This window comes from Beta vulgaris, chromosome 7 (genome assembly GCF_026745355.1).
Source record: "Beta vulgaris subsp. vulgaris cultivar EL10 chromosome 7, EL10.2, whole genome shotgun sequence".
Lineage (NCBI taxonomy): Eukaryota > Viridiplantae > Streptophyta > Magnoliopsida > Caryophyllales > Amaranthaceae > Beta > Beta vulgaris.
In genome coordinates, this window is record NC_079208.1 from 8389481 (window position 1) to 8406257 (window position 16777).

General features: G+C 35.7%; 1 protein-coding gene and 1 long non-coding RNA gene across 2 annotated transcripts; one reads left to right on the forward strand and one right to left on the reverse strand.

Moving 5' to 3' along the window:
- The first annotated feature begins 6517 nt into the window (after positions 1-6517).
- LOC104898598 (endochitinase At2g43590) lies at positions 6518-8600 on the forward strand. Its single transcript, XM_010685695.2, has 2 exons — positions 6518-6842; positions 7844-8600. Exons 1-2 carry the CDS (start codon positions 6554-6556, stop codon positions 8245-8247), a joined length of 693 nt encoding a protein of 230 aa, XP_010683997.1. The 5' UTR covers positions 6518-6553; the 3' UTR covers positions 8248-8600.
- A 4082-nt stretch (positions 8601-12682) lies between these two features.
- On the reverse strand, positions 12683-13884 carry LOC130592114 (uncharacterized). Its single transcript, XR_008970302.1, has 2 exons — positions 13684-13884; positions 12683-12940 (listed from the first exon to the last, which is right to left on the reverse strand). It is a non-coding gene; the product is annotated as an uncharacterized LOC130592114 (long non-coding RNA).
- Positions 13885-16777: the final 2893 nt, after the last annotated feature.

Consider the following 16777-nt stretch of genomic DNA (forward strand, 5'->3'; position numbering starts at 1 on the left):
AACATTGTGAACCTTAGTGAAGGAGGGGACTGAGGATGTGCGATTGAGACAGAGGTTTCAGGAGAACCCACAAAAATTCATCAACCCAACATACTCAAACCCACTGATAATTTGTGCAGAATTATTTCAGAGAAAATAAGATTGTAGAGAGAAAAAGAAGTTCAGACACATTCTCATTTTTGTGTGTATTGAATTAATTTACAATGTAGGGAAGGAAAGAGATATATATACATAGAGTTAACAAACTCTCTAACAAACTTTCTAACAGCTTCTAACAACTTGTAACAAACTCTTTTAACTAACTAATCAGCTGGCGTGTGATAGAAGTTATTAATATGAGCATCCACTGTTGACTTTGTTTATCAGCATCATCAGTTTAAGTAGCTTCAATACCCCCCCTCAAGGTGGGAGTGGGAGAAGAAACCAATCCCATCTTGGACAATAGAGACCTGAAGTGAGGAGAGGACAAAATCTTGGTAAAAACATCAGCCAACTGGGAATGGGTAGGCAAATAAGAAAGCTGGAGGAGGCCCTGTAACACTTTGTCTCTGGTGAAGTGACAATCTATATCTATGTGTTTAGTTCTCTCGTGGAACACTGGATAACACTTTGATTGTCACAGAATAAGGTAACAGGTTGTAGATTAGTGACACCCAACTCCTCTAACAACCTGACAAGCCAAGTAACCTCAGCAGCAGCAGCAGCCATGGCTCTGTACTCTGCTTCTGAGGAGGATTTGCTGATAATACTTTGTTTCTTGGATTTCCAAGAAATAGGGGAGTTGCCAAACAGTAAAATGTAGACAGTAATGGACCTTCTGGTGTCATTGCAAGCTGCCCAATCAGAGTCTGAGAAAGCTTGCAAAGTTAAAGAGTCATGACCAGTGAAAGGATGCCTTGACCTTGAGTGCTATGAACATATCTGAGGGTGTGAAGCAAAGCTTGAAGATGAGTAGTTCTGGGAGCAGACATAAACTGGCTTAAAGTTTGTACAGTATAGGCTAGGTCAGGTCTATTGTTGGTCAGAAAGTTTAGTTTACCAACAAGAGACCTGTAGACCTCAGGATCAGGAAGCATGTCACCAACTGCAGCTTGAAGTTTGATGTTGAGAGGAAGAGGGGTAGAAACTGGCTTGGAAATATCAAAACCACAGTCTGCAAGTAACTCTTTAGTAAACTTTTTCTGGCTTAGAATAACTCCCTCAGGTACATAGCCCACCTCAATGCCAAGAAAGTAATGAAGTATGCCCAAGTCCTTGCTTGATGCTGAAAGTGGAGTGAAGGTGAGCCTTAAGATCATTGATGGAATTTAGATCATTACCAGTGAGGATGATATCATCCACATAAACTGCTGCCATGGTAATATGTGTTGCTGATTTCTTGAGAAAGAGGCTATAGTCATTCTTAGACTGAGAGAATCCTTGAGTAAGAAGTTCATGAACAAGCTTGGCAAACCATTGCCTAGAAGCTTGTTTAGGTCCATAAAGAGACTTATTGAGTTTGCAAACATAATTGTTTGGGTTAGGAAAACCAGCAGGAACCTTCATATAAACTTCTTCATGCAAATCTCCATGGAGAAAGGCATTATTGACATTAAGTTGATAAAGAGGCCATTTGTGATGAGTAGCTAGAGCAATGATGCATCTGATAGTGGGCATTTTGACCACTAGGGAGAAAGTCTCTTCATAGTCAATACCATATCTCTGATTATAACCTTTAGCAACCAATCTAGCTTTACATCTCTCCAAAGAGCCATCTGCTTTGAGTTTAACTTTATAAACCCATTTATTACCTATAGCCTTCTTACTAGGTGGTAGAGGAACTAAGTCCTAAGTATGATTGGCAGTACGAGCTTGAATTTCTTTAGTCATAGCAGTGACCCACTCAGGCTTAGAAGAAGCTTCAGCATAAGATAAAGGTTCTTTGATTTCAGAAATAGCAGTAGAAAGAAAAGCTTTATGAGAAGGAGGGTAAGAATGATAAGAAACCAGATTACACCAATGGTGAGGGATGGTACTGTCAATAACAGAATGACAGTGATAGTCTTGTAAATAGGCAGGTGGTTTAGTAATCCTAGTAGAGCATCTAGGAGGTGGTGAAGTATGAAGGACCTGACTAAGGTCAACAGTAGGAGAAGAAGGAATAGAAGGAGGTGAGTTGAGGGAGGCAGAAGAAGATGAATGTGAGAGAGGTGTATTTGGAGGAGAAAGGTCAGGGGGAGAAGGTGGTGTAGATGAAATAGGATAGTCATCAGCATAGAAGTCATAAGTGGTTGTGGGAACAAATATATTGTCAGAGAAGCTGGTAGTATCAATAGAAATCAGGTGAAAAGGGAAGTGTCTTTCATGAAAGACCACATCCCTAGAGATAACAACTTGATTACTAGTGAGATCAAGGATCTTGTAACCTTTCTGTGTAACAGAATACCCAAGAAAAACCCCTGGGTGAGCCTTGGGATCAAATTTAGATCTATGAACTCTTGTGGTGGAGATGTAACATAAGCAGCCAAATACTTTGAGATGAGCTAAAAGAGGAGCCTTCTAAAAAAGCTTTTCATAAGGAGTAGCATTGTTGAGACTATGAAGTGGCATCCTGTTAATGAGATAAGCTGCACAGATAATGCAATCACCCCAAAATCTAGTTGGCACTTTGGAATGGAAGAAGAGAGCTCTAGCAGTGTCTAGTAAGTGTCTATGCTTCCTCTCAACAACCCCATTTTGTTGGGGAGTATCTGAACAACTAGTTTGGTGTAAGATACCTCTCTGTTCATATAGCTTCTTCATAGCACCTTCTCCTAATTCTTTGGCATTATCAGACCTCACACAAACAATGTGAGCATTAAACTGAGTAGAAACATAAGTAAAGAAAGTCTGTAGAACATGAACTGAATCAGATTTATATTTCAGAAAATGAACCCAAGTGAATCTAGTAAAATCATCCACTATGGTCAGAAATTGTGTACAACCTGAGTGAGTTTTGGTCTTATATGGACCCCATACATCAATGTGAAGTAATTCAAAAAGGTTTGGTGGTTTTAATGCTGCTAACAGGGAATGATTGTCTAGATTGTTTAGCAGCTGGACATACTTGGCAAATGATATCATGATGACATGATTTTACAATGCAATCAGGTAGTACATGTGTTATTTGCTTGAAAGGTAAATGACCTAAACGAAGATGCCATAGCTTGGCAGTGTCTAAAGCAGAAAAACATGAAGTATGTGAAGGAAGTAAAGGCTTCTCTGGTGTTAAAGAAGAAGCAACACTGTACAGGTCACCTTTCAATATACAAAGAAGCATTGAAGGTCATGTCTGTCCCTGGAGAAAACAAGAATCATGAGTGAAAATGATTTGACAATTCAAATCATGACAGAGTTTGTGCACTGAAATGAGATTGAACTCAAAGTCAGGTATGTGGAGCACATTATGTAGCTTAATATCTTTAGTGAGTTGCACAGGATCAATATGAGAGACAGGTATCTGCCTTCCATCAGGAATAGTGATGTGATGATCAGAAGTTTTTGTGGGAGAATATGAGTGAAAAAGGGTTAGAGTGGAGCAAATGTGGTCAGTAGCACCACTATCTAATAGCCAAGTATTATTAGATGAAGTAAGTAAACAGTAAGTACCTGCTACAAGAGCATGGCCAGATGTGTGTTGAGTATCAACAGCTTGAGCTCTAGAACTAGAAGGTTGTTGTTGAAGTAGACTCATCAGTTGATTAAACTGATCAATAGAGATGGAATCATGTTTTACTTCAGATGTGTTATTGTCAGAGTCATGTACATCATTAGAATGAGTTAAAGCTGCAACTCTTTTGTCTTTAAACCCCTTGAAACCTGGTGGGAAACCATGAATCCTGAAGCACCTCTCCATGCTGTAACCTGGCACCTTACAATGAGTGCAGTAGTAATGTGCACCAGGCCTTTTGTTCCCAGTTAAGTTTTGTGACTTGTTATAGGCAGGTTTATTATATGTAGGATTATTCTGATATGGCTTGTATGGCTTCTTGTCAGCAACAAAAGCTAAAGACTCATTATGAGAGGAGAGTTGTGCAACTTCTTGATGCCTCTCTTCCTGTGTAAAAATTCTGTATGCATGTGCCACTTTAGGAAGAGGTTCAGTCATGAGAATGTTTCCCCTCACAGTAGAGAAACAATCTTTCAGCTTCATCATAATCTGAAGTAATTTCTGTTCTTGATCTCTAGCATAGATCTTTTGAGTTAAGTTGCAGGTACATTTGTGACTAGTACAGTATGGTAAAGGATGAGCATCATTGATCTCATCCCAGATAGTCTTAAGTTGAGTATAAAACTCAGACACAGAAGCATTACCTTGTTCAGTGTCAGTAAGCTTTTGCTATAAGGCACAGACTTGTGTCATGGAGGAATATCCAAACCTCTCCTCTAAATCTTGCCATATTTCTGCTGCTGTTTCAAAGAAAAGAACACTTTTCTTGACAGATTGATCCAAATTAGCCAGCAACCAGGAAATTACTAGGTTATTACATCTCTCCCAAGCATCAAATTCTTTTGTTCCAATATCAGGAACCTCCAAACTTCCATCTACAAACCTCAGTTTGTTTTTAGCAGACAATGAAATAATCATTGAACGTTTCCAATCATTGAAGGCACTTCCATTAAATTTAACAAAAACAATTTGTGTTGAATTTGAATCTGAAGGATGTATGTAGTAGATACTACTAGGATCCTGGTTTAGAGGTAAAGTATTTGGAGCAGAATTAGGTGCTTCTTTTTCAGCCATTTTTCTCAATGAGAGTGGATTATCAGATCAGAAAGATGAATGGAGAAAGATATTGAGAAATCAGATTATCAGTATACAAAATCAGGAATATGAAGATAAGAATATTCAGAGTTCTAGATGATACTAAAACTATATTTTCAGAGAAATTTGCAAGAATTGAATCACACAATTGGTTTCAGCAAACAACTTCAATTGTTCAGGATTAATTTCGACAATTTCAGAAGAGAATTAGAACAATTTTGACAATGATTGAAGAAACTTTCAGCTATTTTCAGATTAAGAAAAAAATAGACCTGGATTTTCAGAATTTCTTGCGAATAAGATCTTCACATGAAGATTTTAGTGCAGATTGTAGTTTGAATGCGGAATTTCAGTTGTACGAACAAAGAACTAATGATCGCAGATTAATAACTCGCTCTAATACCATGATAATTTGTGCAGAATTATTTAAGAGAAAATAAGATTGTAGAGCTAGAGAGAAAGAAGTTCAAACACATTCTCATTTCTGTGTGTATTGAATTAATTTACAATGTAGAGAAGGAAAGAGATATATATACATAGAGTTAACAAACTCTCTAACAAACTTTTTAACAGCTTCGAACAACTTGTAACAAACTCTTTTAACTAACTAATCAGCTGGCGTGTGATAGAAGTTATTAATATGAGCATCCACTGTTTGACTTTGTTTATCAGCATCATCAGTTTGAGTAGCTTCAATACCCACAAAATAGAACAACAACACCCACAAAAATTCATCAACCCAACAAAGTTTCTCCACAATTTTCAGCCAAATTTCTCAATTGGGTCAATCAAAAATCGGATTTTTGGATAAGGGTTTGATGCAAAAGAGGGAATTTTAAACGAATTCGAATCTTTTTAAAGTTGAAATAAGGAACCAATGAAAATTTCGTTTTTCAATTTTGCTTTTCGCTGATATTTTGCTATCTTTTTTATTGCTTTTTTCTTGTTATGGGTTTGGCTTTTGACAATTTAAAGAAGATATAGGTGATCAAACTTGGCGTTCCACTTGCTTGACTAGTGTGATTAGTTTCACTTGACACGTGCTGATGCAAAAGAGGAGAGAGAAAAGAAGACTTAAAAAAAAATATAATTATCGTCACGTCACAATTTTTTTTTTTTGGTGCTGATAATGGTTAGTTTACAAAGTTCTGCACCAAAATTAACGGACGTTGGTACCCAAACTGGAACTTTTGAAAGTTCAGTTCCCAAATTGAAACAAAAGGCAAAGTTGAGTACCCAATTGTGTACTTAACTCTATTATTTTATGATTATTAGATAACTATATTTTTTGTTTTGTGCATAGGTAAGAAATATTTATATCATGCAGATCAACCTTCTATATACGCTACAAGTGTGATAACGCTTACTTGTTAAACTATTGATATGATAGTTGGCCAATGAATATAAAACCCGAGACATAGCGTATATATTAGCATAGCGAATGAATATAAAACCCGAGACATAGCGTATTAGCGTATAATGTTGCATGTATTCTGCCAATAAAATCATAGAAAATATAAATGGTCAATGGTTCACTTAGAATACAGATAATGTTTGATCTTTAATTTGGTACTATCTTATTGGCCTTGTACCATAGAATTAATAAAATTTAAAACTAATAATATCTTTCAAATTTCAATATACAATTAATTTAAACTGATCTTTGTTTAGTTACTAAACCTTATAAATACCATCATTTGGTTCTATATCATCTCATCATAAGCTAAGCAAAGATATAAACATTAACCAATATAGTTGTAGCCAGACAAGATGAAAATACCATTAGGGTGTGTGATAGTGTTAGGGATAATCTTTAGTTACCTGAATAATCAACTTATTATTAGAGCTGATGCTATTAAAGTAAGTACTGTGGTTAAACCATCTTTTTTCAATAGCATCATTAGCCAAGCTTCTTCATCTTGCAGGGGTAAACGTTTCTACTCGCGAGCAGCATTTCTACGTGCTGCTAAATCCTTCCCTAAGTTCGGAAGTGGCTCCACACTTGCTGCCAAGAGGGAGATTGCTGCCTTCTTTGCTCATGCTACTCATGAGACTGGTCGTAAGTCACCTTTGCATTCCTTGTCTTATTATCTACTCCCTCCGTCCCATAATATAGTGCTTGTTTATTTTTCACACGGTTTTCAAGACGTAACTTTGACCTTTAATATCTTCAATTTTGTATTAATAAAAAATATAAAAAGTTGACATTATGAAACTACGCATTGAGACAAATCTAACAAGATTCCGCATGTTTTTTTATATATACAAATGAGGATATTCGGTCAAAGATTTTAAAGTTTGACCACCAAAAATGAAGTATGCACTATATTATGGGACGAAGGGAGTGCTTGTGTATGTCTTAGGTGAGGTGAATTTACATTTACCTTGACCTTCCTCGTCTTATATCTATACATGGGACTAGTTGTAAGTAACCTTGATATCCTGTCTTTATTTATAAGTAAATGATAATATACTTCTCTTCTCATCTTAAAATATATCCGGATTCTGATGAGACTTGATCGATCTTACAATAGGCCAGTTAATTGCAACACTCGTCTAATAGAATACTTTAATTTGCACTTCAAATAACAAGCATTTGCTTGATATTTTTAATTAGTCAAAGTTTTATAAGCATTAGTGTCAATCATATTATTTAGTCACATTACTTCCTCGCTCAATCGTTTTTTTTTTTTAAAATTGTAACAGAATGATTTTTGTCCTATTCATATATTTCATTTTGACATACAATATTGTTTTTAACTATATAAATATGTTATGGTGTAAACTATCATTGGATTTATCTCAATATATATAATCTGAAATCTTAATGTTTTTATACTTGTAAAAAAATAAAAAATAAAAGATAAATTAATGGTCAAATTTGTGTGTCGGCAAGAGTCTAAGTAAATCTCTTGCAACATGAATAGTCTGTAGCAAAATAGTCGAGATAGGAATTCTATTTGTAGATAATTGGACTTATTGGCGCGCTATACTATACTATACTATACTATACAATACTATACAGACAATTAACTTTCTTTTATGCATGCATAATTGTAGATTTCTGCTACATAGATGAAATTGGTGCTGCCACTACTCCATACTGTGACCGATCTTGCTCAAGGTATAAATGCAAACCAAGAAAAAGTTACCATGGGAGAGGCCCTATTCAGCTTACATGGAATTGCAACTATGGAGCTTGTGGCAAGTACCTCGGCCTAGACCTGTTAAACCGACCTGAACTCGCGTCGTCGAACCCTACCGTGTCTTTCAAGACTGCACTTTGGTACTGGATGACTAGGGTTCATTCTAGAATGAACAGAGGATTTGGAGCAACTATCAGGGCTATCAATGGTGGCGAATGTGGTGGCAACCGACCTACTGCTGTCAAAAACCGTGTTAAGTATTACCGCAAGTATTGCAAGAAGTTTGGTGTTACTCCTGGTCCGAACATTTCTTGCTAAGCGAGCTAATAATGGAGCTTGGTGCATGATATTGTTGGCAGCAAGCTCCTGTCTAATACGTAACAGTTGGACGAATGTATTAAAATTATAGAAGTTTCAATGTTGTTTGTATGCGTGGAAATTGAGAAAAATAAGTGTTAGATATACACATGAAGAAAGTAATGTAATGGCTGGTAGTGTTATAATTAACTAATTAAGTGAAAACATATGTGTGCTTCTTTATTTTATCTACTAACTAAGGTGTCTAAGTAGAGTCCAAATCTTTTTTTTTAAGTACAATTATTGTCCAAAAAATCTTATTCTGTACTCAACAACTAGTTTTATGATATGTGTGATTAACAAATTAAGTGAAAAATTTGATAGACTTGACTATAATCGTCTTGTTCAATTACCCATGTGATAGACCTTGACTAGGATAGATTTTAATCATCGTCAAACTAGATGAAGTCAATTCGTCCCGTAGTTAATTTTTGACCCACTCCTGTCACTCGTATGGTGTGTTGGTTAGGTTGGAATCCCCGCTTATTACTCTAGTTTATATCCTTAGCTTGATTGTTTCATAAGTCAATTCTCTTAGTCTTTCTAGTTAATTATAATAGTTGCATAGTTGGTGTTTTGGACAAATTTCACATTTAAGGCTAATTTGTTTGAAGAGGGGGTTGACAATTAACTTGCAATACTTGGCAAAATAAAGGAACGAAGTATAATGCAGAAATAAAGATATAACACAAGACAGTTTTACGTGAAAACCCTGTAGATGGGGAGAAAACTACGGGGTCCGTCAATCCACTATAATAATATCAATTTGCAGTACAAGTACTCTGGTTTTGCCTGATTGACAGGACGATCAACTCAGCTTTTAGAGAGAAAGAAATGGCAAATTAAGATATAAAAGAAAAATGATGGAGAGAGTGAGGCAAAATATAACATTTAGGGTTATGAGTGACTAGGAGAAAAATTATTTATGTTGTATGGTTTACAATAGGAGTATTTATAATAGAAAGAATGAGGATTGAAGCAAAATCCGTCAAATGTGCTGCAATTTGTCAGTTCCTACTTTTTAGGGTTCTCCTTTGATCTTCTCAATAGTTTACCAACCGATTTAACCACAGACTTACTGTTTTCCTCTTCCTACACTTGCCACTATGTTAGGAACAACCCGCCACCATTTTAGGAGCTGCCATAACAACGTAACCTGCCACGTTGCCCGTTGGCAACATGTGCTTCCATCTTTAAACCAATCGCCTACTGCCAAGTGACAATGCATAATAATTATATTGTTGTCAATGATTGATTGCCACGTGGACTAGAATACCCCCATAACAATTGGTTAATCTTAAACCTTCAATCCACTGTAGCTTCCAAAATAACTTGTAATTCAGTTCATAATGTTTTTGGTATCTAATTGATAATCTCTATGGAATTTGATCCTTTCTTACCATTATACATGTATTTTGGCTAGTTAGGTTATTGATAGAAGTATATATTTTGTCAACGACCGAAATTCTATTTATCTCTTTTTATTTTCCAGTATTTTCAGAGTTTCACTGTTACTTTTCTTTTATAAGTCTGGTGAGGATTTTCATTGCTTTCAATAATGAATATTTACCTAATGTTAATGCTAGAAGGATCTAAGATGGAACCTTAAAAGCACAAAACTAAAGAATTATTAAAACCTAGCCTCTACATACTTTTTACCTCGCCAATGAGCAAAAGCACTCATGATCAACCCTAGAAATTTTCGTAGATGGAAGCACACTAAAAATCTTCAATTTAATTATACCTTGTATGTATTTCAATGTACAATTGTGTTATTTGTGACTTGAAACCTTGTGAAAACGACATAAGATTGTCCCCTCAAAAAAAAAACGACATAAGATTGACTTTGGATGCACATATCTCTAAACCTATAAATGTTTTTGATGTGGTTCAAATTGAAGGTAATAGCTTGTTCCAAGAGCTTTCTAACGACAAGTCATATGCCTAATTTTGCTGAGAAATGATAAAATTATGGTTGTTTGACAAATAACTGTTGAAACTGGAATTTTAAATTACGACCGGGTGAACATCGTCCGATCGTGCCTGAAACGTCAACTAGCTTGAAGAAAATGATCGCCCGATTGGGCGGATGTCGCTCGATCCGCGACGAGGATTTTGACGCGAGATGTGCCATTTCTTTCAGGGTTTTGTGCGGAGTATATTCTAGAGTTTTGTTAGGGTTCATTATGTTATAAAAGGATTGTAACACCCCGATAATTCTCTCTTTCTAGAAAATACTTTTATAACAAATCTAGAGAATTACCCAGGCATTATCGCCCGTGTGAAAACGTTTCGGCTTACTCAGAATTTTGCAGCGGAAAACTTACTAAAACAAAACCAACTTTATTAAACTTATGAAATAAGAGTCAAACAATGTTTGAACTGAAACACACCAACTTAAAGCTAATGTTTGAAATATAACTTCCTAGAAACAACTTAAATACGACTAATGTCACAAAAGCCTCTCCATTCCAGATTCCCAATGGTATGCATCTTCGAACCTGTAATGTCAATGCTTTCTTGACTCTGCTCCCCCGAAGGATCACCACAGGATCAATAGGCAAAGCCATGATCACAAACACAGACAAGCACGTAATCAGCAAAGCTGAGTACTACATATCAGACAACAATAATCCTAAACATGATACTACAACACAACTTGTAGAATAAAATAATAATACATAACAACTGCAGATGACTCTTACTGAACTAAACTCTAACTTTTATTTCTTCTTTAAATGGAATAGTTATGGGACGAGTTGTCTATACTGAAATAGGAAATACGGTCATGACTCCGTAAACCAGAATGACCTGCGATATCGAGGAACCTTTGAACTAAAGAGGAATGGTGATCAATCCAACCTCGAAGATACATATCACGGCGGACTATGTACCCCAACCCTTAGTGTCCAACTCTAGACGTGCACCAGTCTAAAGTCTATAACCTATTCTCGTTTCACTTTACGTTAAATATAATTATTACTTGTGTTGACACCACAACAACCAAATAACACATAATTCAATAATCACATAATCACAACAACATTCTTTTTATCTTTGAATTAACAAGTGATCCACAACTTATCAAACAAGATCCCCTTTTATTTCTTTTATCCTTTGTTGAACCTAGCCAACATAAATCCGTACCTTTATATAGGTATAATCCATACTTCAAATAAGATCCACGGTTCTTATAAGATAAATGATAATTCCAAGAAATCTATGTAACCCATGATTTCAACTTACTTAAATTAATCCACTTACGAATTAATACCAAAACTGAAATTATTGTTTGCATCAAACTTCCATACAAACAAGTCATACTTAAACATATTCTCAGTTTACATGTAGCATACAAGCAAATAACATGTAAAGCCATCTCAGTAAACCATATATATGAACAACAGGTCCTATACATGATACTACAAATTAAAAACATCCCTAGAGCATGTTTCTAACCATTTAGCACGTAGACTATGTACGTACCTTGTATAAACGCAACGGTAGGCCACTGTTTCGATCTAAAAGTCCCCTACTATATTCTCCGCCTAAACAAAAATAATCAAGTAAATACTTGAACTAAAAAAAATACAGCAACTTTAAAACGTCCCAAACCCTTTTAAACTTCTTTAAAAATCGTTTTTATAATTTAAACTCTCATTATTTTTAATCCCTAGTATAGATCAACTATTCTAGTGATTAAAAACCATTAAAAACCTTAAAATATTAACTTTCTGAATTTCCAGCATCTATAAAATTTTCTAAACCTTCTGAAAATATTTTAAATGAATAAAAAATCGTATTCCAATCAAAATTCATATTCATACTTTAAATATACGATTTCTAGTGATTTAAAACCCTAAAAATCACATCTTTCATGATTAAAACTAAAAATAATAAATCTGAAATTTTTCTTTTATACATATGATCCGAAAAATACATATCTCATAATAAAAATAATAACTCAAATCGTAATCATGCAAATAATAATAAAATAATAATAAAAATTAGAACTTTAATGGAATCTTAAAGGAGAAGTAAAGAAAACAACCAAAGTAAGAGGAGGAAAGGGGCGCCGCGGCTGTGACAGCAGCAAGGACCGGCGGAAATCAGTAGGCCTGTCAATCAGGTCGGGTTGGGTCGGGTTCGTGTTCGGGTCAAGTTAATTCGGGTTGAAAACCCCCAACCTGAACCTGATCTGTTTATATTTTCGGGTCAATATCACTAACCCTAACCTGATCTGAAAGTTATCGGATCAACCTGACACTGATCGTAAATTGACCTGATTTTTTTAAACGGGTTGTAAATGGGTCAACCTGAACCTGTTTGACCTGATTTTTTCAGGTTGACCCAACCCATATAACCTGATTTTTTTTTTACATTCAAAACAATTGCATAATTCAATGAAATTTCAATAAACTTAGCCAACCAAGTTCATACTTGGCAATAACATATATAATACTAACTACTAAGTACCAAGTTCATACTTAAAAATATTACAAACCAAATATTACAAACCAAATCCTTAATGTTTTAGAGTTAAACAACCACAAGTTCACAAGTTCACAAGACCACAACTCAACCACAAGACCACAAGTTCTGCCTCTGATGAGAGCTCAATCTGCTCCTTGAAGTCTTCATCAGCCATATTAAGCTGGAAACCAAAGTAAACAAATAAATAAAGAGTAGAAAAACAGAAAACAGAACATTTAACATAGCAGAAGAATAGGAAAACAGACAATAAAAAAACAGAACAATAAATTTAACAATAAATAGGAAAACAGAATAATAAAAAAACAGTTTCAATCAATGAGAATGTTCTGTTTTTTGATTATGAAATAAAACTCTCCTGCTGCTAAAAACGAAATGAAATTCTCATTGAAAAAACAGAGAAACAGAATAATATAGCATATAAGGAAACAGAGAATGTTCAGTTTCAATCAACTTTAGAAGGAAACAAAATAATAAAAAATAGCATAAAAAAGAAATGAAAAAGCAGAAAGAAAAATGAAATAAAATAGCATTAAAAAAATGAAATAAAATAGCATAAAAACGAAATGAAATAGAAGGAAAAAAAAGGAAAAAAAAGCATAAAAAACGAAATGAAATAACAGAACAAAAATGAAATAAAAATAGCATACAAAAAAACGAAATGAAATAGCAGAAAAAACGAAATGAAATAGAAGAAATAAAAACGAAATAAAATAGCATAAAAAACGAAAGAAATAATAGCAGAAAAAACAAAACGTAATAAAATAAAATGGCAGAAAAAAATGAAATAAAAATAACATAAAAAAATGAAAGGAAATAGCAGAAAAAAAATAGCAGAAAAGAAAAGAAAGAAAAAAGAAGACGAAGATAGCAGAAAAAATGAAATAGCAGAAAAGAAAAAAATACCTGAATGTTGAAGAAGACGAAGAAGAGTAGAAGACCAACGAAGACGAAGACGAAATTTCTCGATTGAATTTCTGTGATTTGTTCGGCTTCCACCAGTTGAAGAAATTCGGACTGTTGTTGCTAATAGTACTCGTGGCGAGTTGTTGCGGCGGAACTCAGAAGACCGGCGAGTTGTAGCGGCGACGAAGAAAGAGAGTGAGAGAGTGAGAGAGTGAGAGAGTGAGAGACAGAGAGAGTGAGAGAGAAATTAGGGTTAGAAATTTAGTGAGTGATGTCGGCTGAGGAGTGAGGACAGGAGGTAGATTTTTAGGGTTACACTTTAGAGACTTAACGTTCCTTTTTTTTTTGGCTGATATTAATTTATGGGCCCAACATCTTTGGGCTGGAAAATGTCTTTTTTATTATTAAATTATTCGGGTTAAGTTATACGGGTTGACCCGACCTGATTTTGACCCATTTACAAATCAGGTCAAGCGGGGTCAATTTCAGGTCAGAAAATTCAACATGAACCTGACCCATTTAACTTTCAGGTCGGGTTCAGGTCGACCCATTTAACTAATCGGGTTGAAAATCTCAACCCAAACCCGCTAATTTCGGGTCGGGTTCGGGTCGAGTTGTCGGGTTGGGTCGACTTTTGCCAGGCCTAGAAATCACGTTTTTCGGCTTCAAGAAAAGGTTTGTGACGTTTCTTGTTCAACAAGAAACGTTACTTAGCGAAGAAGAAACGATTTTTGAGAGAAAAAATGGAACTCACGCTCAAGAGGAAGAGGAGAGAGAAAATGTCGAGTGAGAGAGAAGGCTCGAAGGTCACGTGCAAGGGAGGAGAGAGAAAATAAAGTGTAGGGCAAAATATTTGGGTTTTAGGATATTTAAATAGGCTAATCCTATTGGGCTTAGGAAAAGGAATTCAATAATTAAAACTTTGATGACTAACAAGATGGGCTTGTTAGGACTTTAGTCATCAAATTATCCTTTTCCCTTTTTATTTCTTTTGGGCTTTCGATTCCATTAAGTTTCTTTTCAAATATGCTTTTAATAATTAACTCTTATTTAAAACACGCTTAATAAATATTACAAACTTTATTAAGCTAAGAAAAATATTTTTAGTTGACTTTTAAAATAGTCAACCCTTTTAAAAGTCAAATCATTTTCCAAACCATTTGGATTTAAATATAATTCATAAATAACTTAATATATTTATGAAAATCCTTTTAAAATGTGGGGGATTACAGTCTACCCCCCTTAAAAGAAGTTTCGTCCCGAAACTTAACACAAAACCCTCGTACTTTCAAAAGTTTAAACTAAACATTTCGAAACTTTTTGGGGAAAAGGTAGTGCCTCTCGTGCACTTCCCATTTTTAAAACACTTGTGTTACTTACGAACACTTTTCTTATGCGGAGACTCTACTTCTTTTGCACTAACATGTGCAAATTGCCCAACATAGGCATACATATCATGAAAATGTCATAAAAATAGACAAAAAGCGCGAAATTTATCGCATTCTACCCCCCTTAAAGAAAACGAGTTACGCCCTCGTAACTCACCTCAAGGAATAGGTCTGGATACTTTTTCTTCATATCCTCTTCGGCTTCCCACGTTGCCTCTTCTGACTCGTGGTTAGACCAAAGAACTTTGACAATATGAACATCCTTGTTACGCGTACTACGCACTTTTCTGTCGAGAATCTTGACAGGTCTTTCCTCATAAGTGAGGCTACTATCTATCTGCACTCGTTCAGGCTCTAACACATGGCGCTCATCAGGGATATAGCGCTTCAATTGGGATATATGAAATACATCATGCATCTTTTCAAACTCCATTGGCAATGCCAATCTATAAGCTACTTTCCCAATGCGCTCCAAAATCTCATATGGGCCTACATATTTAGCACTCAGCTTGCCCTTTTTCCCAAATCTCATAACGCCTTTGGTGGGTGATACTTTCAGGAATACTTTATCACCTACAGCGAACTCATCTTCGCGTCGTTTTAAGTTGGCATAACTCTTCTGCCTATCTTGCGCAGCTTGAATTCTAGCCTGAATCAATCTAACGTTCTTGACGGTCTCCTCAATGAATTCTGTCCCCAAAACTACATTCTCACTATAGTCATTCCAGCAAATGGGACTTCTACACTTCCGTCCATATAACGCCTCAAAAGGTGCCATCTTATACTCGCATGGTAACTATTATTGTAAGAGAACTCAATCAAATCTAATTGGTCCTCCCAACTTCCTTGAAAATCTATAGCACAAGCTCGCAACATATCTTCCATAGTTTGGTTAGTCCCTCAGTCTGACCATCGGTCGCAGGGTGAAAGGCGGTACTCATCTTTAATGTTGTCCCAAGGTTTGACTTGACCTTCTTCCAAAACTTGATAGAAATCTAGAGTCACGGTCTGAAATAATGTCCTTTGGACTCCGTGCAATCTCACTACATGCTTGATATAGGTTGTAGCGAGTTGCTTCTTCTTCCATGTCTCCTTAATAGGTATGAAATAGCGGACTTGGTCAGTCTATCCACTATAACCCAAATGGTATCATTTCCACTCCTCGACTTGGGTAAGGCAGTCACAAAGTCCATAGAAATCGAATCCCACTTCCATCCAGGAACCTCTAGTGGTTGGACTGTCCCCATGGGCCTCTTATGGTCTATCTTCACTTTCTGACAGGTTAGACACTTAGACACATACTCGGCTACCTCTCGTTTCATGTTCGGCCACCAATATATCACCTTAAGATCCTTATACAACTTGTCACCCCCAGGGTGCACAGAATACGGAGTATTATGCCCTCATCCATAAGACGTCTTTTAGGTCGTTCACACTTCTGTGGTACACACCACCGTCCCTTAAACCTTAGACTCCCATCCCATGAATCTTGAAGTCTACCTCCTTACCTTGCTTCATTTTCTCTTTTATCTTATCTAGATGCTCATCCCCAACTTGACCCTCAATGATCTCATCGAAAATTGACACTCCCAAAGAAAGATTACTGAGTCTAGCCTCACTTTCCCCAGGATTTAAAATTTCTAGGTTCAACCTTTGCATATCTCTACACAACTCCTCAGGACTATCAAAGACTCAGCTATGACTCG